The sequence below is a fragment of the Mchenga conophoros genome, linkage group LG15 (assembly GCF_057382185.1).
Source record: "Mchenga conophoros isolate Kocher_MC1m ecotype Shallow Benthic linkage group LG15, M_conophoros_male_GT1.1, whole genome shotgun sequence".
In the NCBI taxonomy this organism is placed as follows: Eukaryota; Metazoa; Chordata; class Actinopteri; order Cichliformes; family Cichlidae; genus Mchenga; species Mchenga conophoros.
The window spans coordinates 24,899,246-24,923,640 of NC_140540.1; the positions used below are offsets into that span (position 1 = coordinate 24,899,246).

Consider the following 24,395-nt stretch of genomic DNA (forward strand, 5'->3'; position numbering starts at 1 on the left):
CATGATAGAGTGAGGCTAGGATTCACAATGGGTTCACCCAAAACCTTGGCTGATTGTGACTGTGGTGTGAATATGGCACGACGGGACCACAGATCGCAATTATGAGCCATTTATTGACATCTCATCACACCACAATACACACCGACCCCTGAGTCCCCATGTTTTAACTCGGTGGGCGTGATTAAGGATGCACGGCATCCACCCTCCCTGCACGGCACCGCAGACCACGTCCCACCACAGTGAGCCAAAACAGTTTTCACACCTTGGCTGTGTGATTAGGTAGAGGAACAATAGGGGGTCCAAGACCCTCTTGGGGACACTCCCATGGGGTTTAAAATCTGGGACTCTCCACCAATTACTCTTGGAACTGAAAAGCTTCTTGGATTAGAGGTGAAGCATCTTCAAGAAAACTTAAAGACGCCCAGACGCTTTTCTTTCCAAACTTAGACCACAATTACCTGGATCAGGGGTCAGCAACCTTTAACACCCAAAGAGCCATTTGGACCCGGTTTCCACACAAAAGAAAACACTGGGAGCCGCAAATGCTTTTTGACATCTAAAATGAAGATAACACTGTAATTATTGTTTTTTACTTTTATGCTTTGTGTGAACAACTAAGGTGTGTTGCTTATGAAATCTATGAAGTGCTACAGAGAAAATTGCATTTAATTATGTAATTAACACTCTTAAAGAAATATAACAAAAGGAAAGACGCCCAACTGAACTAAAATGATCCATGTAGCAAACAAATACTGTTGTGAGCTGCCACCCTACTCGCCTTTGGGCTTTTGGAGCCTTGACCTGGCTTTTAAAAAAATAATTGGAAAAAAAAGCACTATACTGCTAAAGAAAAGAAAAATAGATATTTGCAAAATTCTGCCTAAATATGTAATTTACCTGGTTAACGTGTGTGGCGGGGCGTGGTCTGCAGCGCCACTACAGGGGAGTCGGACGCACCTGAGCAGCACCCGCAATCACCCCTCGCCACCTGAACGTCTGTGCTCTCTATGCTGTTGTGTTGGTATGTGTCGGGCTGTGTATAGCAACCGTGTGTGAAAAGTGGTCAATAAAGAGATGCTGAAAAGCGTGTTCATGCAAACATCGTCAGGCTTGCCATGGTACAATGGGACTTCTGCTCCTGAATGTCTGCGCACAGCGTCTGCAAATCGGGGCTGTACGAAGTCACTTTCATCTTTACGCAGGATTGTAAGCTGTCATCTGTGAGGCATGAGCAGTGTTTGTTTTTAACATAGTTTACTAAAGGTCAATAATTGGCCTACCTGGGGCTGAAAGTCTCGATAAATGCGTGGTGTTTCAGCGGATATATCAGCTTCCACGAGTGTGACGCTTATTTTGAGCGATGAAAAAAATAATAGAATATAATTGTATTCTTATATTTCAATATCACAATAATCTTCCAATTTAGAACTACAAGTTAAAAAAGAACTAACATAAATAAAATACACTTCAACTAAATACTTCTATTTTCCCAAACCACGCGGAGCCGCACTATAAGGACTAAAGAGCCGCAGGTTGCCGACCCCTGACCTGGATGAATGAGAACCTTCACAGAGAACAAAAGTAGAGGCTTTTCCCAAACTATAAACATGTTTATTTCTGCTGTTAACTTTGGGGTCTGTGGATTTATTGGACATTAGAGGAACTGCATTTCTTGACAGCCTCTTGGCCTCACTTCTGCTAAGTGGACTGATTGAATTCAACATCTCCACCTGTTTTACTCCTGCTATTGTCATGGTCTCTGTGCCTGTTCGGCAGACTCAGTATGGCTACAAGTGTTTCTGTATATTTTGCCCCTTCTCCCTCCCCTCTCGCGCCCTGCGCACTACCGGGGCGGAGTTCATTGTGACTCCCGCCCATGGCTCCCGCACCTGCAAACAATCATCTGACCAACATTCTCACAGGCTCCCTACTTAAGGCTAGAGATGGCACGTACCACTTTTTTATGTCCGATACCGATATGATGAATTTGGATATCAATCCGATATAGTGTTTTTTTAATCAATAAAACTGTTTTTTAAATATCTTGCTGCATTTTGCCTAAGTTCATACTCAAGTTTAAAAAAACAAAACAAAAAAACAACAACACTAAAGCTATTCTGTTATACCTGTATGCAAAAAATGTTTTCATAGTTCAGCAATACTGATCAATCTAATAAACTTAAACCTACACCATCCTCCCTATTCTGGTATTTTAAAGAGTACTTAAGTGCCTATTGAAACCCTATTAGAGTACCTAACTAATAGGGTTTCAACTCCCAGCAACAAAGAAAAAAAGAAAAAAAAGAAAAAGGGAACCCTCCACCTCATGATGCTTAATTGACGTAATCAACTTTAATTTGATGCAGTGTGGGGGGGGGGGGGGGAAATGCACAGAAATCTTTTTTTTTTTTTCAAGAAATATTAAATAGATTCAACATCTTTCTTCAACAGAATTGCAGACTGCACAGCCTTCCCAAAGGAAAAAGTACTATAGCTTACTAGGGTATATTAGACTTAACAGTTACTATATAGATTGGTAGCGAGGCTCCAAATGCTGAACCAGACCACCGACACCTCTCGCACGCCACAGCCGCTCTATCACGTGATGAATACTGCTTCAATGTGCTAAGGTTATGAGGCGAGTTACAGCGTGTCGCAAGTTTTGTGAGGCGCTTTCGTGATTTAATGGATCGGATTACATTTTTTATTTCTTTCCGATATCCGATCCAGTAATTTAGGTCAGTATCGGACCGATACGTAATATCGAATCGGTCCACCTCTACTTAAGGCAGCCACTGGGAATGCTTCGTCGCTGGATTATTGTGTAACCTTCGTCAGTGTTTCCTGTATTCAGCAGCTTTCTTCAAGTTTCTCTTTGAAGTGCTATTCTGATACCAATCTCCTCTTTTCATGCCTGACTCTGCATGCCCCACCCGAGGACCTGCTACTGATCTGTTGTGAATGTGGTGTGTTGGTGCGGTGTGAGCGCGAAAAGGAATCCCTGGGAGGAGAAGTCCTGTGTCTGAATTAACCGTGTGCGTTTTCCCCTCACTGCCCTCGTGACCCCTAGAGACCCCAAATCCCTTTCCTTCACCTGTACATAGTGGCACTCGGTGTGAAGAAAATAAACTGCCTTGATATTGCCTTTTGCAGTATTTTAAATGCAACTGTCTCCAAAATAATGTGACCTGTGTTCTTATATCAACTGTTCAAGAAAATTGTGCTTTGCGTGTGTGAAATTCTGGTGTCTGTGTGCTGCAGCCTTACAATTTACATAAAATTTGAAAACTTTTGTTTAAACTCTATTTTTCAATATGTAGAGTAAAGGTCACATGAAACAGCAGGAGGCAACTGTTTCTACAGTCTGACACTGAAATATCACCTGGTGTTTGTGTCCATCCAGATCCAGGTCTCTGGAAAGTACCAACGCACACGTTCCTTTTGTTGCTCTCCACGTAAATGCTCTGTCGCAGTAGTGTAAAACATTATCTCCCCTGCTGTTTAAAAAAAAAAAAAAGTATCAGTCACATTAGCATTACTGATCCACAATGTTTAAAATGTTTGATACTGTTTAACACTTACGGAAGTCGTGCATTATTTGATACGTTTTCAAACTGGCATCAGTGAAAACCACAAGATCACATGACTGTACAAAAAAACAGAACTATCATTACATATTATTCATTTTGAAATAAAGTGAAGACTGTCCATCTTCCCTCAGTGAAAAAGAGGAAAACCAAACCAAAACTCTATGTTATGAGTTATAAGTAATTACAGAAATATTACACATGTCAAAATATTAGAATTATGGCTTTAGTGTAGGTATAAGTGAGTTAAAAGCTCAGGCACCGACTGCTCTGAACACTCAGGGTCACAGTTGTTTCTACTCTTGGATCTGTTTGATATTATATCTGTAAATATGAGCATCTAGGGCACACAATGATCACGGAAGGCCCTCCCATGTCAGAGCCTGTTATAAGATAAGTAAGGATTATTTTGTGATTCAAACAATGCTTCTTGAGTCAAAGAATAGCTGAAAATGAGCAGAGTCACTAAATAAACAGAAGCGATGTCTCTCTGTGGAGGCTAACCTTGAAAACAGAGTGTGGATCCCCCATTTTTGGCGTTTCATTGTTGCCGTCAGCCATGGAATTGCCAAACTCCTTCATCTGCTTCATCACCTGAAAATATCACCAGCAATATAAGAGCTGCTACTGTTACACCCCATAAAACCGAACAAAGGAAACTGGGACAGAAACATGTCTAATAAAAAAGTTCAGCCTTGTTAAACTGATACTTGGGTGGGGAGGCAGGTTTGTTTTCCCAGGTGAACATGAAAGGGATCATATACCAGGAAGCATATGATTATAAAAGGCAGAGAACATTTAGCTGGAAAACAATAAACTACAGAGGACCCCAAGGAGATATGGAAGCTTCTAGTATTCACAGGTTACACTGTTGTAAACAATAAAGCATGTTATGTGATCAACAACAGTCAGTACGAATGAAAAACAGATGAGTCAAGGCTCCAAGTTTGATCTCTCAAATTAAGGATCAGATTGAAGTAAGCAAGCTGCCTCACATGCTGATATTTAATTATTAACATTTTAAGAAACCAATAATTGTTTTAGTTTGAGAAGCTGAATTACATTTATACAAACTATCCTATCATGTACGAGGAAAACATCTCATCTTCTTCACATATCTCTTAACCTATTCACTTTAAAAACATTTTTCATAGGATTCAATGCAGTCTTCTGAACAATACTCAGTAAACCCTGATTGCCTCCATACGAATTAGGAGGATAAGGAACAGCCAACGTGCTGATTATCAAAAGTCAATGAGTTGCCATCAGTTCATCAGTCATCAGTTGTGAGCACCTCTGTAAAAGAAGACATTTTAGCAGCGTGCTGGGTATGTGTTAACACAATGCCAAAGTTATCCCAGGAGTACACGACCCAGTAAATTCCTTCCAAGGTCAGACTGTGCAATGCTCAGAGAAACTGCAAGATATCCAAGAGCTACATCTGAGACTCTGCAAGCATCGATTAGCAAGTTAAATGCAAAAGTTAATGACAGCGCACTTAGAAAAATACAGTGCTTTGCACAGTCAAAGTCTAGATTTAGATCTAGACTTTGACTGGGCCATTTTTTTTTTTAAACCATCCATTGTTGCCCTGGCTTTATGTTTAGGGTCGTTGTCCTGCTGGAAGGTGAACCTCTGCCCCAGTCTCAAGTCTTTTGCAGACTTCAACAGGTTTTCTTCCAAGATTGCCCTGTATTTGGCTCCATCCATCTTCCCATCATCTCTGACCAGCTTCCCTGTTCCTGCTGAAGAGAAGCACCCCCAGAGCATGATGCTGCCACCACCATATTTGACAGTGGGGATGGTGTGTTCAGAGTGATGCACAGTGTTAATTTTCCACCACACATATCGTTTTGGCCAAAAAGTTCCATTTCGGTCTCATCTGACCAGAGCACCTTCTTCCACATGTTTGCTGTGTCCCCCACATGGCTTGTGGCAAACTGCAAACGGGACTTCTTATGGTTTTCTGTTAACAATGGCTTTCTTCTTGCCACTCTTCCATAAAGGCCAACTTTGCGTATGGACAGATTCCCCCACCTGAGCTGTAGATCTCTGCAGCTCGTCCAGAGTCACCTCTTGGCTGCATTTCTGATCAGCGCTCTCCTTGTTCGGCCTGTGAGTTTAGGTGGACGGCCTTGTCTTGGTAGGTTTACAGTTGTGCCATACTCCTTCCATTTCTGAATGATTGCTTGGACAGTGCTCCATGGGATGTTCAAGGCTTGGGAAATCTTTTTGCAGACCTAAGCCTGCTTTAAATTTCTCAATAACTTTATCCCTGACCGGTCTGGTGTGTTCTTTGGACTTCATGGTGTTGTTGCTCCCAATATTCTCTTAGACAACCTCTGAGGCCGTCACAGAGCAGCTGTATGTACTGACATTAGATTACACACAGGTGCACTCTATTTAGTCATTAGCACTCATCAGGCAATGTCTATGTGCAAGTGACTGCACTCAGACCAAAGGGGGCTGAATAATTACACACACCCCACTTTGCAGTTATTTATTTGTAAAAAATGTTTGGAATCATGTATGATTTTCGTTCCACTTCTCACGTGTACACCACTTTGTATTGGTCTTTCACGTGGAATTCCAAAAAAATTGATTCATGTTTGTGGCTGTAATGTGACAAAAGGTGGGAAGGTTCAAGGGGGCCGAATACTTTTGCAAGCCACTGAATGGGCTGTTTGGAAGAGCTGCCAGGATAAATCGTTTTCTCTTTAAATAGAAAATGCCAGTACAGCTTAGGTTTGCAAAGGTGCATCTGAACAAACCACAAGACTTCAATGTCCTTTGGATAGATGAGACCCAAGTGGAGATTTTTTGGTCAAAATACAAAGCACATTTGGGGAAAACCAAACGCAGAATATAAGCACAAACAACTCATAAAAACTGTCAGCACAGTGGTGGAGGGTTAATGGTTTGGACTTGTTTTCACAGGACCAGGCGCTTGTGACCTGAACTTCTCTGTATGCTAACCAATTCTAGAGTCAAATTTCAGGCCATCAGTCTGACAGCTAAAGTTTGGCACAAAAACAAACAGGAGAATGGTCCCAAGCAAAGCAGCAACAACAGAATGACTGAAAAAGAAAAGAATCAAAGTGTTGCAATGGGCCAATTAGCATCCAGACCTCAACCTAATTGAAATGCTGTGTTGGGACATTAAGAGAGCTGTGCATAAATGCATACCTGCAAAATTACGATTAAATGAGGCAAAATTGTAAAGTAGAACCGAATCAAGCAATTTAATCGTGAGATAACGTAATCCCTGGTTCTTTGATAACAGAGTGAGGTGTTTCACTATGGGAATCGCCTCGTGACCAACTACGGAAGCTCCAATGACACCACGTCTGTCTATGACAGACCTGTCGAGCCATGCTCAGGGCTCCGCCCCCTCATACTAACACGGCCGACCAGCTCCTCCTAACTCATTCCAAGCAGATTTCTTTCCGTGCCTAAGCAAGGAGGGAAGTGTTGGTGAAACACCTCACTCTGTTATCAAAGAACCAGGGATTACGTTAAGTAACCCAACGTTCTTTTTCTAATTTCGCTCGGTGTTTCACTATGGGAGATATGGCCCACTCCCGGATTGCGCCAGCTCCCGAAGCTACTCTCCAGTGCTACTCCAGGATCCAGCACCGTCTGAGCCAGGGATGACTGTGCAACATCCAGCCGATAAAACCGGACAAACGTGTGCGGCGTAGCCCAGCTTGCTGCCGCACAAATATCCTGGACTGATACACCTCTGAACAACGCCCAGGATGTGGCCACACCCCTAGTGGAGTGTGCTCGGAGTCCCGGGGGGGCCTGCAAGCCCTTACAGCTATAAGCGAGAGCCAAGGCCTCTACAATCCAATGAGCTAGTCTCTGGCGTGATACGGGCCTGCCCTTGTGAGGGGAGGCCCAGGAAACAAACAGCTGATCCGACTTCCTGAATCCAGCTGTTCTGTCAACATAAGTCCCCAAGGCCCGGACAGGGCACAAAGTGTTCAGCCTCTGCTCCCTCTCGGAAGAGAATGGAGGGGGGTGAAAAGCTAGGAGCTCTACTGTAGAGCACCTGTATGATGTTTCCAACACTTTAGGGACAAAGGCTGGGTTAGGCCTCAGGAGTGCTTTAGTGAGTCCCAGGGCCAGCTGTAGACAAGAGGGGTGAATAGACAGAGCCTGTAATTCACTAACTTGCTTGGCTGTGGTTAGAGCCAACAGCAGAGTGGTTTTAAGAGAGAGAAACTTCAACCCCACTGCCCCAATAGGCTCAAAGGGGTGGTGGGAGAGGGCGTCTAAAACGACTGACAGATCCCATAAAGGGACCAGTGGTCTAGAAACTGGGAGCGTTCGACGCGCCCCTCTCATGAAGCGACCTACAAGGGGGTGCTGCCCAGCAGGTTTATCACCAAACCCCACCTGGCAGGCTGAAATAGCTGCTAAATAGACCTTTATAGTGGAAAAAGCTTTCCTTTTGTCCAGCAAGTCTTGAAGAAAACACAACAGCTCCACCACTGAACACTGAAAAGGGATAATCTGCTTTTCATGGCACCACTCTTCAAAAACACGCCATTTACTGCTGTAAATGGAACGAGTGGAGGAGGCTCTGGCATTCTGAATGGTTTCAATAACCTTCGGAGGCATGCCTGCTGCCTTCAAATTCCACCTTTCACGGGCCAGGCCCAGAGAGCAACCTGGTCTGGATGGGGATGGTATATCTCCCCCCGCGCCTGAGACAGAAGGTCCCTGGAGATGGGGAGTGGCCATGGCTCGTCCACCAGAAGCTGGATGATTTCTGCTATCCAGTGTTTGGATGGCCACCGTGGAGCTATTAAAATCAGAGACAGCCCCTGATCCCTCACTCTGATCAGTGTTGGGGAGATCAGGCTGAGGGGAGGGAAAGCATACAGCAGAGTTTTTGGCCATGGATGGGCCAGCGCATCCACGCCCAGTGGCGCGTGTGCGTCTGACAGGGAGAAAAACAGGGGGCACTGTGTGTTTTCTCGCGAGGCGAAGAGATCTACGGCAGCCCGGCCGTATCTCTGCCAAATCTGCTCCACCACCTGTGGGTGAAGCCTCCATTCTCCGAACAGTGGATTTCCTCTGGACAGGAGGTCCGCCCCCCTGTTCAGAATTCCTGGCACGTGAGTTGCCCAAAGGGAGAGGAGCCGAGTGCTGCTCCACATAATTATTTCCCTGGCAAACCTGTGTAGCTGCCGGGAACGGGTGCCGCCCTGGCGGTTGATATAAGCAACTACAGTGGAGTTGTCTGTTTTCACTAAAACATGTTGACCCCGGAGATACGGCAGAAAATGCCGTAAGGCTAGGAGCACCGCACGGAGCTCCAGCACATTTATGTGATTCAGAGTGAGTCTCTGTGACCAAACGCCATTCACTGCTCTGCCCATCATAGTTGCACCCCAACCTGACAGGGATGCATCTGTGGTCAGCGTCACCCTGGATGATACTGCCCCGAGCGGTACCCCCGCCGCGAGAGCTGTCGGGCTCCTCCAGGGCCGGAGAGCCGCGATACATGGCTGCGTTATTTTTACACCACGATTGAGATGTCGGCGAGGGCACAGCTGCAGAGAAGCGACCCACCGCTGAAAATCTCTCATCATAAGCAGCCCCAAGTGTACCACCGATATCACCAAAGCCATGAGGCCGAGGAGGCGGAGACAGAGTCGGAACCGCACGACTTTCCCCAGCTGAAAACGGGAAAGACAGTGAGTGAAGGATGCGATCCTCCGCTCTGAAAGTGCGATACGATAAGAGATGGAGTCTATTCTGAGCCCCAGATACTCTGTAAACTGTGCGGGTTTCAAGTGGCTCTTTTCCAGGTTGATAGTGAACCCAAGCTCCGTGAGGTGATTCACCACCACCTCGGAGTCTTTGATCGCCTGCTCGCGCGATCGTGAGCATATTAGATAATCGTCTATGTAAGAGAATATTCTGATGCCGCTGTTCCTTAACGGAGACAGCGCTGCCTCCACACATTTGCTGAACACCCTCGGAGCTAAGGATAGCCCGAATGGGATAGTTTGAAACTCGTACGCTACGCTCTGATAAGCGAACCTGAGATATTTCCTGTGTGGAGGATAAATGGCGATGTGAAAATATGCGTCTGATAGGTCGATTGTAACAAACCAATCGCCTGTGTGAATTGAGCGACAAAGCGTCTTGTGTGTGAGCATTCTGAACGTGTACTTTCTCAAATGCTTGTTTAACACACGCAGATCCAGAATAGGACGGAGCGACGTTCCGTCCTTTTTCGGGATGAGGAAATAGCGGGAGTAAAAGCCCTGCTGAGCTTCTTCGCTCGGAACCGCTCCGATCGCCTGTTTGTGTAACAGGGAGGATATTTCCTCCTCCAGCACATTCGCTGAATCGCGACTGGCCACAGAAGCTAACACTCCGCCGAATCTCGGTGGTTTTGCCGCAAACTGTAGTCTGTAACCATGGGAAATGGTTGACAAGACCCAGGGATGAACTGCGCATGCGCGCCACTGCTCCAGCTGCGCTGCAAGCGGGCCTCTGAAGAAGCGGTAGCGTGACGTCACCCCTGTCTCCCGGAAGGAGTTGGGGCTCTCCCCCTCGGGAAGAGCGTGAGCTCACCCCGCTGGGAACAAAGACAAATTGCAGTGATTTTCTTTTGTTTTTATTTTGAAACTGGGGGGGACATTCTGCCCTTGGCAAACTGCCTGGCTGCAGAAATGCACGTTTTATTTCTTTTGTTACCCCCAAACCACAGTGAAGTGTCTGATGACTCTGGGCAGTGCTTGGTGACACAGACAGAGTGCTTAGAAGTGTTTGGTGACACTGCGCCATTTGTCCACAAGTCTGTCCTCCCTGAACTGGAGGAGGAGACTGAGAGGGTGCTCCTGGTGAACTGGAAACTTCCGGAGACCCTGAACTTTGGAGTGATTTGGTTACCCCTTCTAACACCTTCCTTCTATTTGGGGAAGAAAAGAGGGGTGACACAGAATGCTGCAGGTGTGCTAGGCTGACCGGGTGTAACGGCTTGTTTTTTGCAGCAACTGCTGCAAAGGAATGCTTGCCCCAAGGTCTTCGGTTCTCTACCTTGGCCTGGTGGGCACCCTGCTGGCCTCCTGCTCCTCTCTGCATTCTGACCCCACTCTGTCTCCCTCTCGCAGCTGCTGCTGTTGCTGCAAAGCCAGCTCTTGGCACCTGCTGGGGCTGAGAGTTAGGTTTTCTGGGTAAGCAGAGATTTAATGCTTCACCCTCCTGCTTTCTGCGGGTGCTTGTTTCTCTCATTCTCTCCAGGGCTGGGCCAAAGAGACCCTTGGTTGGGTCATAGGCTGCATCCATGACCTCAGCCTTCTGAGCATCACCTAGGCCTGACAGGTTTAGCCACAAGGCTCTCTCACCCGAGACTGCAAGGCCCATAACGCGACCACACCCTTGGACTGCTCCCCTGGAGGAGCGAAGAATGAGATCATTAACCACGCAGATTTCATCCCAGAGGGCTGGGTTCGGGGAACCCGAGTCAAGCTGACGGCCCATGTCTTCCAGAATTTCTGCCTGATATGCTGATAGCAGTGTGACTGCATTAAGCGAGCACACTGACTGTGCAGCATATTTGTACATCCTTTGATAAATAGATGCCGTGAGGCGATCTATCTTGTTGGGCAAAGAAATGCTAGAAGAAGCTGAGATTGCCCTGCGGTTAGGGTGAAGGTGATACGCCACTGAAGGCTCCACTGCTGGGGGTTCGGTCAGCCCCAGTTCACCCATCCCCTGGATCTTAAGCTTAGAGCAGCCCTTGGTCGGAAGCTTGCTTTTAAAAGGGCTTGACCAATAGCGACTCATTTCTTTCATGCAGGCTGGGACTGCTGGCAGAAGCTGCTTTGATGGCGGCAAGGCTGGTGGGAGCCTCTTGCCGTCATACAGGTCGCGTTCTGCCCCTTCGGCATCCTGGGCGGCTGGCCATGGGATGCCTAGCTTGGCAGCAACCTGTTTGCAGACCTCGTACAAATTGCTGTCCACCAGGGGTGCAACTTCAGCCCCACTCGGTGGCCTGGACTGCTGGGGAGGAAAGGTAGAGTCATCCTCCTGTTCCTCATCCATGTCCTCCAGGTCGAGGAGGTCGGAGTCGGCATCGCCCTCCGCGTCCTCGCCACCCGGCTCGCCCACGTTTTGATCGAGGAGGTCCTCGAACGATGGGGGCATGAGCGGGGACTCTTCTTCCATCATGTCCGCCCAGCTTGTGGAGGCTCGCGGATGACGGATATCGCTCGTAGCAGTAGCAGCCGACAGGCAGGGGTCCTGACTGTTCGTTACTGCTACTCTCAGCCTCCTTTCCAGGACTTTCTCTGGCATCAAAGCACAGTGTGGGCATCCCTGAGGGTCCGCCAGTGAAGCCCGAGCATGCTTGGCACCCATACAGACGATGCACATTGGATGAGGGTCCCTGCCCGAGATGGTGGCACCGCATGATGCGGGGCACGGGCGGGATGCAGCCTCTTTAGCCTTCGGCTCCGACCTTTTGGCGGGAGTAGGAGCTGTAGACATGGTTAGCGGAACGGGGTGAGACTAGGCTACACCAGGCTCGTCTCGACACGTTAGCCCGTAAGTAGCTAGGACTAGCAGCGGGTGTTAAATCCGATCTAGTCGTGGCGGGAGTCAGCTCGTCGTGACACGTTAGCTGCACTCTGCTAGCCAATATCGTTAGCAACTTAATGCTAACCGAACCCTAGGTCGACCAACAAGCTAATGCTAGTGAGACGCTAATGTGGTTCGTGGCCTGCTAACAAGTTAATGCTAGCCGGACACTGAACGAACAGCTCGCCATAATGCGTTAGCCTGAGTCACACAACGTCGGCTACCTCGCTAACTAAAACCAGGAACCGCTGGGACAGCTCGCCTGACGCGGTTGCTGTTCCACAGTGCAACTCTAAGTACACTTCTTTCGAAGGACTTACTCAGCACGATCCAAACTGGAACCGGAAAAACTGCGTTCGGCGACGTACTCCTACACGGGACGCCTGAGAACTGTTAAGCAGCTAATCAAGTTAGCCTGGATGCGCTGAGGGAGCTCAAAGTAGTTTCTCACGGGAAGAAAGCGAGAATGAGTTAGGAGGAGCTGGTCGGCCGTGTTAGTACGAGGGGGCGGAGCCCTGAGCACGGCTCGACAGGTCTGTCATAGACAGACGTGGTGTCATTGGAGCTTCCGTAGTTGGTCACGCCGAAGCGATTCCCATAGTGAAACACCGAGCGAAGTTAGAAAAAGAAACGTAGTTTTACTGTCAAAACTTTTATTTTCACATGAATGTATACATACAGTTCTTATCTTAACATTTTACATACCGTCTCCGTGGTGATGTCATTGTCTGATCCCGCCCACTGCGTCGCCTTGTCAACCACCAGGATCCCGACTACTGAGTTGGGCTCCAGTACACTCACATTCAGGGTCACAGTCTCAGCTGGCCTCTTTACAACACTGCTCCAACTAAGCGACACCTGCCAATCACAGGTTGATTAGTCACAAATTTGCAAAAGTACCATTTTACTCGTTATTTCCTGTTATATATGTCCTGCTCTAATGGTGGATGTTCATATTAAACATGCACAAAATTTTTAAACCATAATGTAAAAATAAGTCATCTCTGTGAGCAAAAATGTGAGATTTCAAAATTCTGAGGTTTGTTTTTTGTTTGCTTTTTTTTTTTCAACTCTTTGATGTGTATGAAATCAGTGAAAAATAATGTACCAAATGTGGTCATCTTAGGCGCAAACGTCCTGCCTACTAATTAGACAAAGTCAGCCTGAAAAGCTAAAAGCAAGACCAGTTTAAGAAAAATAATTATAATAATAATTATTTAGAACTTTAATAAAGTCAGGGAATAAGTCAGTTAGGATATTTAGGAGTTACGTATAAAGGTCCAGTCAGACCATCTTTTAACATAAGAAATATATTCACAATAATATAATAAAGAAATATTATTCCTGGTTGTGAACAGATAGTCACAGGATGTTCAGAGACACACACTAGCATTATGGCACAGGGCAGCAGAAGATATAAACCTCATCGGGATAAGAAATGGACTCCAGAGCAAGAAGACACCAGTTCATGTTACCTTTGCAGGTTGTTGTCTTTTCACAAAATACAATATTTTGCTTGTTTTTCTAATTGCTAGATAGTCAAAGAAGGACACCAGGCAGAGGGCAAACGTATTTCTCCAACACTGACACAACTTTCATTCAACTATTCTTTTCTTTTTCTTCTTTTTTTTTTTACTAAGACTAGACATTGAGAAAAGATGACGGTTACTCACTGCTGAAATGTTTGCTGGGAAATTATTATCATGTAACTTGGATTGTTTTTTCTTCACCGTTTTTTCCAACTTCATAACCTCATATTCACACAATTCAAGAGACAAATTAGTTTATTTTTCAAAGAAAAAAATGAAGAATGAAAAAATCACCTGGTTTTGTAAAAACTGCCTGATTGGCAGCTGGATTGCATCATTGATGACCTCTCCGCTGGGGTGCACACAGTAAACGATGATGCAGGCCAGAGGAGCCCAGGAGACTTCTGGGACCAGAGTCAGATCAGGAGAGCCTTTCCCGGCAGAAATCGCCTGTCCTCTTGACTTCACCTTTACACACAAGATACAGACGGAAGGTCTTATAAGAAGCTGGAAGCATACATTCGTCTTTCTTTGCTTACAGCAATAAACTGAATACTTAAAACTTCTTGTCACCACTACTGGAAAACAAACAACTTTCAACAGTTGGAAATGTGCTTTATTTAAATATTAATCAAATTAACTACAAATTTGACAAAGTGTAATAATATTTGATGCTTTTTTTCATACCAGGTAGTGAACCTCATTCAATGGAAAATTACTTTCAATGTGCAGCAGAAAGGGCGAACCAACCTGAAAGAAGGTCAAATGGTGACGTTACGTATGAGTATAAATGTTCTACAACCACAGTCAGTAATTGGCTGTAAATCTGTTTTTTGAAGATCTACACTGGACGAGTCATTCTAGAAGCCTCACCATCTTCACACAAGCAGTCACTTGGAAGCATTGTACAGCGCTTTGAGGGCCCCGAAAAGCGCTATATAAAATGCAATCCATTATTATTATTATTAACTAAGTTAACTTTAATTTGAATCATAGGCAGGACATAAAAACTGAATGTTTATAATTACTAAGCAAATGTAAATGAAACAAATTGTTATAATGAACTCAGTGCATGTGATTGAGGTGTGTTGAAAGGACATCTAAGGTAACCATAGACTATTTTGGCATATTACCTGCATGTTTACAATGCTGACACAAAGGTAATTTTAAATAGTTCCTTGTATTCTTCAGCTTTACCTCTGGAGGTGTGAAGGGTTTCTGAATCTGCAGGTAGCTCTCACTGGGGGATGTGTAGCTTCGCTGTATATATAGATTGCTATGGCTGTCCTCAAAAGAAGCCTGAGAAGAAAAAGAGATACCAAAGATTTTAAATGTAATTTGAAATCATGATCATGCTTTTGGGTTTAATTTCTGTTTTAGTTAACACGTAAATATTTTTCATATTAATTTATTTATCTATTCAAGTGTAATTTCTTTTGTACGTGATTTTCTTGTCAGGTGTGGATTTTTCACAGTAGATTACTTTATTCTTGCCTGTAGCTATTAGCACTCTCCACCTAGCAACTACAGAATAAAATAAGCCTTTAGCTTTTTAGGTACAATATGTGAGTTGTAAAATCCTGCTGCTAAATAAAAATACATTTAAGCAAATAAATGATAATATCACAAAAAAACCCACACAAGATAAACAATATTAAACAAACATGTTGTGCTTTTTCTTGTTAGATATTAAATATGATAAAATCATTTTTCATTATACAGTTACCTTTAAAATTTTGTTTTGTGTTATGAATATAGTTAATGCAAAATAAATCTTTAAAAATCACATAATTCAGTTGATATTCAGAATTATCATAACACCCTGATATAATAAAGACATATATTCCAATTTTTCACAAGTTATACTTAGCCTATTTTCTAAATTAAACTTAGAATTTAAATTAAATTAGCTTTCAGTTGGCCCCTGAATTGGTAAACACATAATTTTGTCCCTCTTCTATGCAGATGAGACACCAATTTATATTTCAGCGTAGTGCAATATGTCCTAAGACTTTAATGCATTTTGCCATTTCTTTCGATATAAATACATAATATTGAAAAAATATCAGCAGATGTCAATGATCTATCTACAGAGTATATTTGTTCAATTTAATGTTGACCAGTACATTTGAAATCATATGTTTAGCTGTGCAGTGACTCATTTGTTAATTAAAATTTAAATATAAAATTAAAAGTTAATTGAAAGTACTAATTCTGTAATTTTTTTTTCCAAAATTGGATCCTAAATTAAGAAATAAGCTGTGTCTGAAAGCAAAGGCTAAACAGATAAAGTAAAACAATAATAATTTTCAAGATTTCTTAACAGAACTAAAGGCCTTGTTACTTAATCCCACATCCAGACATTTTAAAGTCAAATTTTGAAATAATCTGTCTTATAATATTTAGTCAATGAGGGTATTATTGTATAACTTACATCAATACTGAGCATGTCTGTTTCACTCGTGATTTCAACGCTGAAAGGTATGAGTCCATCTGCAGGGACAGGAAACTTCATTTCTTTAGGTAGCATCTCCTTTGGAGTTCCTGAACTGTTCGATGTTTTAGGCTCCGTGTCTATCACCATGTCTCCGATCCAACCCCAAAATCTTTGCTTTTGCTGAATCACTGAAACTTCAACAAAGCTTTGGCGATCCTCCAGTGACAGTGGCTGATTGTTGTATGTAGATATTTTCAGCTACAAAATTAGAAAAAAAAATTAGCATAATTGTTTTACATTAACACTGGAATATCTGTTATCTGTACAGCTCAGACTCTGCATTTCACTTAAATGCTGCCTTCTTACCCTGGCGCTGAAGGTTAAAGAGGGCCTCAATAATTTGTGATATTCTTCAAAGGAGACTTTATATCTGGTTTTTGACAAACCTACTGTTGCCGTACTGTTATATGTAATGCCTGAAAAATGAGACGTAGTCACAGGAGTCAGCACCACAAACAAGAACAAAAGCTGGTTAGATTCCAAAAAATTATGTAGACTATCTCCCTGACTTTGTAATTAAAAAAAACTATAGCAGTTTAAAGTCCCACAGTAGAGAGCAAATGCAATACATCTGGGAAAAAAAATACTCACAGCGCTTCACTTGTTTCCCATTTTGTCATGTTATAGCCTTATTATCATAAAATAGATTAAATTCATTTTTCACCTTGTCATTATGAGGTACACACAACACCACATAATGACAAAGTGAAAGAAGTTTGCTTAAAATTCTGGCAAATTTATCGTATGTCGTGATATTCAAAACGTGCAATGGTCCCATTAACACTATGCATCACATAGCTGTGTGTGCATGTCAGGCCAACCAAGCCACGAAGTCCTAGAGATTGTCTGTAGACCTCTAAAATTGTAAAGAGGCACAATCTGGGGTAGGGTACGGAAAAAAACTATTGAAGGTCCGAATGAGCACACCGACTCCCCCCATCCAACCTAATGGTGCTTGTGAGGTTCTGTAAAGAAGAATGGGAGAAACTGCCCAGAAATAGGTGAGCCAAGCATGTGGCACCATAGCCAAAAAGACTCAATGCACTTCAACAAAGTATTAAGCAAAGGCTATGAATACTTATGTACATGTCATATTTTTGTCTTTATTTTTAATAAAGAATAAAAAAACTTTGCAGAATTTTCAAGCAAATGTTTTCACTTTATCATTACGGGATATTCTGTGCACAATTTGGGGGAGAAAATGATGTTTTAATTGTATGTAAATAATGTAAATATTGTAATACACACTAATTTCACAAAAATATGAGCTTGGACACTGCCTCGAATAAAACTCTACACCTGGAAATGCTGAAACTCAGAAGTTAGAACTACTTAAAACAATATATGAAATACATGCATACATGCATACTTTTAACAAAAAGTAAAGAAATAAGCTGTAAATTGTCACTTCTGATCTGTACAACCAATCTTTTGGTATTTCAAGTTAACATTTATAAATAAAATCTGAATTACCTGTGAGGTATTCAGTCACATGAGCCACAACTGTTACGTCCTCAGCGTTTCCCTCGTAGTACATCATTTTGGAATCATTTCTCATTTGGAAATAATCAGGAGCATCAAATGTGAAGCTTTCAGTACCATCAATCTGATGAAAAGGAACACTGTTAATGTGTTAAATCTATGATGGTTAAGTTTAAATAAACTGTATATTCTCAAATGTTGTAATCAGGACAGGAGTTCTTCAGTCAAAAATGATTTAATCAATATAAAGAGAAGGTAATTAGTAATCTTAAGCGTGATATATTACATATATCATGCATGTTGCATTATTAGTTTACGAGACAGTATAAATGTATGTTTATACTACATTTAGAGATATTTTTCACTGTGTAGAAAACTTAATATTTAGAAAAAATGTAATTAAAAATGCTTTCAGTCTGTAATTTTATTTTAATAGTTTAAATAAAGAAAATAAACAAGTTCAGATAGTGGGAGAGCCTATAATGATAACTGTACAGCTGAATATTAAAGGAATAATTACACAATGATTCCACTGACATACGAACCTCTCTGTCCTCATAGTAAAACTCGACAGTACCGTGAAAGTGATAAATGAACGTCATATTCAGGTGTCCCTGAACGGACTTCCCGTAAGTGTACCTGTGGATGGAAAGATCATAAATAATCCTGAGGAGCAACTTCATTCACACACAAACTGGATCAAAGCCAAGTCTCACTTTGCTGTGATGGAGCCCTCCAGAGGGTCCTCACGGTAAATGACATCCGGAGCATCGATCAAAACCTCAAACTTTGGCAGCACTGCAACCAAAAGATACACACACATGTTGGATATTCATATCTTGTGGGGACATCTAATTGACATAATGCTTTCCCGAGCTGCTTACCCTAATGAAATACGAATGCCTAACCCTAACCCAATTGTAACCCTGTTACTAAAACCACATTTTGAGTCTCAAAAATGCCTTCAAACTTGTGGGGACCAGGAGTTTGGTCCCCATAAGGACTGTTGGTCCCCACAAGTATAGTAAACTTCCTATTTTGGTCCCCACAAAGATATGAATACACACTCACACACACAAAATTAATATGTGTTTTTATTCTTCAAAAGGAGGAAGCTGTTCATGTAATGCTGGATAGAGAAAACATCCATACCATATTGAGCCACAGTGAAGTACTTCACACTTGAAATGTCCTGCAACACACAGAGGATCTTTATAACATCATCTCTCTTTGTTCTTTTTATAAGGAAAATCTATTCCTTCATTCTTTCACTCAGTCTGACTTTAACTGGTGTGTATAAATGTTACAGCCACAGAAGTCCCCTTCACATTCACAGCACGAGTTGTGAGTTACTGAAACTTAAGAGTTTTTTTTATGAAAGGGACTCTTGCCTGTGCTGCTATTTATCCATTCAATTGTTCCGATGGAATCTGCCCTGTTACAGAGTTATCCACTGCAGAGAGGTCCGATTACTCTCGTCTTTAATCACGCAAGATCAAATACATTTAAAAAACGCAGCAGTGATTTCTCTGACCAGAAATCACGCACAAATATCAAATAAAAATATCCAAGAACCAAAAAATATTTAGATTTTGTACTTTTGCTTGTCTCCAAAACAAAGGGTTAGGGTCACCAGTGATGAGAAGGTTAGTATAAATCAAAACTACGAGTAAATCAGGTACGAGCAACACTGACATACTCTTTGAAGCAAAGATGAATAAGTTAAAGGAAATGATTCCATATGTTTTTAAATGTCTTAATATATCTTGTTAGGGAATCAGCCTTATATTTTAATGCAAACCTGGAGATGTGGAGGTGAGACATTTTTCATACTGTGCATTAATTATAGGTTTCCTGTCAAACAGATTAGTGCCACTGACCGCATGAATGTCTTTGCACAAAAGATCTGACTTTGGCAGAAGCAATCAGTGGTCAGGTGGATTAGATTGAATTATCAGAGGCCTGTCCAGCTTAATTACCCTGCAGAGGTTCACCTGCTAAAGGACTTACTTTGACTGTAGCGATGATGGTCCACTGACCCAGAGGAGGGTTTTCAGACAGCTGAAACTCTTTGGACACAACGCCAAGGACGCTGTCTGCAGCCAGCCACTGCCTGAGCAGGTTTCCCCTCGGATCCTGGACCAAGAAAAAACATGCTGATCAGACGATTTTCAGAATTTCAGTTTGTGCTTTGAAAAACGTCCAGCAAGTTTACAGGCAAGTGACTGATTTAGCCACCAGTGCTGACGAATGCTAGTGAATGCTAGTGCAAAGTTCATGGCTGGAAATTCATTAATTAAAATGATGCTGATATGAATATGAAGCATGTGTAATAGAATTAACTCATAATCCAATCAACCAGACGCAGAAGTTGTCCAAGTAAAACTCCCCTGAGATCTTTTAAAAATAGTCTCTGATCTTGCCCTCTTGTCCTCTCTTTCTTCCATGGTTTTGGTACAATAACATCATTCTTACCCTGATGATGATGTCCACGGGGCTGATGAAGGGCTTCCCATCAGAGTGAATGGAAACAACTCTGATCTTCACCGCCTGCCCAGGTAAGTACATTACTTTGTCTGTTTGAATGAAGGTGGCGATATCTTCAACATCCAAGTGGAGCTTTGTGAAGCTGGAGAAAACCTGGACTTCTCCTCTGTGACCTTTGACCTCCAGTATGTAGGCCTCCCAGTGATTGGGCTCGCTGTCACTAATCTGGAAGAATTCAACATGGAAGGAAATTCATCAACACTTAAATGACAAACAGTCACATTATCATCTTAACAAATTTAATCTGGCATACAGAAAGAGCAGGTTTTGAAAACGCTCCAAGTTTAAAGTTTAAAGTTTCTTGGGTGTAATCTGAACTGTGGAGGACTGAGAGCTCGCCTGTGGTCCAGATGAGAGAATTAGCCAAAATCTGCTCAACATCCATTTGAATTTTACCTGATGGTGTCTGTTTGTGCTCTACAGAATCAGAGTTAAGCCTCTCCTCGCCGACCTGCTCTCAGAACAGAAAACTGGCCTTTGTTCTGGGCTCTGAACTTTTACCAGGAAGTTGCTTTTAGGGGCCACAAGGGGGCATCAAAACCCACAATTTCAGCTATGATTTTAAAGCTGAACTGTAAAATATCCTGTTTTCAAAAAGTAGTCCAAAGTGTTATTGTTTATTTTCTAATGATTGTGTGTCATATTTAAAAAGAAATAAGGCACTTATTAGCATAGTGGGACATAGTAAACAAGTACAGTAAGTGCAAACAAAAAATAAAACTGACTTGAATTGTAGAAAGCTCAGACTGACTTTACAAAGACTGACCTTTGTATTTGTTACAGAGGAATTTCTTACTTACAGGCGGCAAAGTCAGCAGTGTGGTTGAACCTTTAGAAAGAGAATTTCACAGTGAGATTAGAGCTATAATTAATTAATTGTAAATTAATTGTTAGTGGCAGATACTTACCCCCTTCAACTTTAACAGATTGTGAGGCCATTGTTAGGTTTCCACGAACAATGTGAGCAGATACAGTGACCGGTGAAGGGATCAGGATGGTGACTGATATAGATGTTGGGATTCCATGTTGGAGGGCTTTGGGAGCAAGGAGCAGGTAGGAGGGCTGAGGGTGGGGGCTGAGGAAAAAACCCATAATATATAAATATATTTGTTTACACCCAAAAAAAACATCATTAAGAATAACAAGTTGGTGTAGAAAACCTGAAAGGGCGAATGGAAACAGAAACCTTCCCCACTGTGAACATTTATTATTTTATTGGAACTAATTTATTATAAAAATATGTACTTACATTAGTTTAAATCTATATCTTTTAATCAACTTGTGCAAAAATGACTGTAAGGCAATAAAACATGTTTGTAAAAATAATGAAAAATCAGCTTAGATTCAATGAATTTTTAACACCACTCCTGCAGTTTTGAACTGACTTTTTATTTTCTAAAATGTAGGAAAATATATTTAAAAACTGTAGATACACAGATGAGCAGAAGAGGAAAAACACTCATGAAGAAGCAGTTTAAACTGTCCAGGTGAGTCCTGTAGTTCAGCCTGTGTGCTTACCCGTTTGTGGTTTTCTGGGCGGCGGTGAGAACGATGAGGCTGAAAATGCCCCACACCTGGAGACGCTCCATTTGTATCAATGAAATTCACTCCAGAGAGCTTCTCTCAGTACTGAAAGCAGGTAATATCAGTTTTTGCCTTCATACCTGCAGACAGTAACCACACCCACCTCCTACTTCTCATCATCATCATCATCCGATATCACCTGAAGAATTGAACCAGGATCGGTTTACCTGAATCCCACTGGGAGGCTTTTATTTCTTGTGCTCTGATTCAGGTCATAATGAGAGTAGAAACACATAAACAGGCAAATATTGACAGCAACAGTAGTACAGCATACCTCTCCTGTATATATATTTTTGTATCACCAGGGGCATCTAGTATCTGAACAGAGTCAACCCAAGACCAATGATTGGACAATTAGTTCACTACAGTTGTACCTGGAGGAAGGATTGTCGTCTCCTCTCCAGAAAAAACTGGCAGAACTGATCATCAGGTTTTACATTCTGGGAACCAGACCTGTAAGTGATCACAAAGTTAAAGCAGGTGAAGAAGAAAGCCCACCTGGTGTGTCTAGTGTTCAGTCATTTGGTGGCTTTGAGTTGAGCGAGGTTTATGTTTTTTGTTTCTGACCAAATTATTAATGGATCCTCGGCTCCCTCAAGCCAGCGTTTCTGCTCTTTGAGCTCCAGTTTCCAACAGTTTCCAGTCACTGTTGTCAGTGTTGCATTTAGCTGGGGAGAGACATGAGAAGCAGGAAAAAGGATGCATTTGCTCTCCTTTGTACTGAGATTAACTTGTGCAAATTTTAACCACGTGAAAAAAAATTACTCATAACCATCTCACAGACATAACATTATGTACAGCTACTTTCATTATCATTTTTTTTACTCTTTTTCTCCAATTGATTCGCGTTAAGTTCAGTAATAACTTCTTACAGTAATAAGTCCTACCACTAATTAATCTTTCAATCTTAAATATGATCAACCTCTCTCTAATAATTGGCTATGTACCACAGGCCTTCAAGCTAGCAGTAGTTAAACCGTTACTTAAACAGTCATCACTTGATCCAGAACTCTTAGGTAATTATAAGACAATCTCCAAACTTCCTTTTTGCTTAAAAATTCTTGATTGTCATTTATTATCTTATTAATATCATTTTAAATTATTGGATGTAACCTTAAAGCAAGGTTTAAATCAAGCCTGATGTTGTCACACACATTAAGGAATTAATCGCACTCTTATTAATTTAACACTGATATGAGATCAGTACTCGGTATCAGCAGATATCTTAAGCCAGAATATCTGTCAGAACTGGAAAAAGTTGCATTGAAGCAGCTTGTTGAGTCTCAGCTGATGGCTGTGTAGCACTTTGATCTGCTTTTTAAATGAGAAATACAAATGATCTGACTTGGCTTATTTCTCAATTACTGATCAGACTAAATAAATAAGGAATACAATGGTGTGAAAAAGTGTTTGCCCAGTGCAAAAACAAACACTTTATCCTGAAAAAGAAGGAAATTTGAACAACAGACAGAACTGGAGAAGACTCTTGATTAAGAGGTGAAATGTTTTCACAGAAACTGGCCAGTTGTCACAAAAAACTGTTTTTCCTAGGAAAAGGTCTAATGTTTTGCTTACCATCAAACTTGGATGATTCACTGATCATTGGCACAAATTCCAATTGTAATGGGAATCAGACACAGTGACTGAATTCCCACCAATAAGGGAACAAGTGGAGGTTTCTACACAAAGATCCTTTCTTACTGAACTGCAGCTCTCACACTTTAAGTTTTTGACACGGCCATGTGATCTTGCAGGGCTGCCGTGGTCCTTATGAAGATAGTACAAGAGCTCACATTCATTACAACTACAGGCCTCACTTAGTGAAAGTCAGTGTTCATGACTCCACCATAACATGGCCATAAAATGGCCTGCATGGCAGAGCTTCAAGATAAAAACCACTGCCCCCCACACACACACACACACACACACACACACACACACACACACACACACACACACACACATATATATACTGTATATATATATAGAATAGGAAATCAGGAAGGGAGCAAACACTTTTCACACCATTGTATTTGGAAACTATAGGACTGAGAGATGGCTGTGACCAAATCAGCAGCTGTCCAAGTCTCCATGTGACTCTTGTTGTTATAGTAACAGCTGTGAAAGCTTTACCGATCTGGACTCTGTCAGGGTTGATGTCAAACACACTGATGCGCCCAACACTCCAGGAGCCATTGACCAGCAGCACGATGTTGGCTTTTGCTGTTGTATTACACTGAGCACATGCAAGAAGACAGTGGTGTTGGAAGGAGTCGAGGTTAGCGAGACACCTGATGCACAACAGATACCTGACATGAGGGCCTGTTTGGTCTTATTTGGACTGTTTATGGGTGAGAAAAGTGAGAAAAAGTGAAAGGAAATGCATCAGGAGGAGAGACAAGTGAGGAGTAGGAGTACATCACAACAACTCGCCCACTCACAGGAAGTGTGAGAGCTGTGGTTCAGTAAGAAAGGATCTTTGTGTAGGAACCTCCACTTGTTTCCTGATTGGTGGGGAGTCAGTCACTGTATCTGCTTCCCACTAAAACAGGAACATCTGCCAGG

The 24,395-nt window shown here is 42.4% G+C and overlaps 2 protein-coding genes across 3 annotated transcripts in view; both read right to left on the reverse strand.

The window, feature by feature from the left end:
- Positions 1 to 21,870, reverse strand: part of cd109 (CD109 molecule) — a 47,684-nt gene extending 25,814 nt beyond the window's left edge. The window contains exons 1-18 of one of the 2 annotated variants that reach the window (XM_085247718.1): positions 21,765 to 21,870; positions 21,155 to 21,321; positions 21,047 to 21,075; positions 20,175 to 20,411; positions 19,710 to 19,835; positions 18,852 to 18,891; positions 18,416 to 18,497; positions 18,245 to 18,338; positions 17,691 to 17,823; positions 16,524 to 16,633; positions 16,155 to 16,415; positions 14,918 to 15,019; positions 14,408 to 14,470; positions 14,015 to 14,188; positions 12,897 to 13,049; positions 4,092 to 4,181; positions 3,583 to 3,646; positions 3,383 to 3,494 (exon numbers count right to left, since the gene is read on the reverse strand). In XM_085247718.1, the coding sequence (XP_085103844.1) occupies positions 3,383 to 3,494; positions 3,583 to 3,646; positions 4,092 to 4,181; positions 12,897 to 13,049; positions 14,015 to 14,188; positions 14,408 to 14,470; positions 14,918 to 15,019; positions 16,155 to 16,415; positions 16,524 to 16,633; positions 17,691 to 17,823; positions 18,245 to 18,338; positions 18,416 to 18,497; positions 18,852 to 18,891; positions 19,710 to 19,835; positions 20,175 to 20,411; positions 21,047 to 21,075; positions 21,155 to 21,321; positions 21,765 to 21,835 (2,108 nt within the window). In that variant the 5' untranslated portion in view covers positions 21,836 to 21,870. Of the gene's footprint in view, positions 1 to 3,382; positions 3,498 to 3,582; positions 3,647 to 4,091; positions 4,182 to 12,896; positions 13,050 to 14,014; positions 14,189 to 14,407; positions 14,471 to 14,917; positions 15,020 to 16,154; positions 16,416 to 16,523; positions 16,634 to 17,690; positions 17,824 to 18,244; positions 18,339 to 18,415; positions 18,498 to 18,851; positions 18,892 to 19,709; positions 19,836 to 20,174; positions 20,412 to 21,046; positions 21,076 to 21,154; positions 21,322 to 21,764 lie in introns of both variants that reach the window. The other variant, XM_085247717.1, reaches the window with a different exon arrangement.
- Positions 8,180 to 12,101, reverse strand: LOC146558457 (uncharacterized). Its single transcript, XM_085247668.1, has 2 exons — positions 10,650 to 12,101; positions 8,180 to 10,162 (listed from the first exon to the last, which is right to left on the reverse strand). The coding sequence occupies exons 1-2, from the start codon at positions 12,099 to 12,101 to the stop codon at positions 8,225 to 8,227; spliced, it is 3,390 nt and encodes a 1,129-aa protein (XP_085103794.1). The 3' UTR covers positions 8,180 to 8,224.
- Positions 21,871 to 24,395: the final 2,525 nt, after the last annotated feature.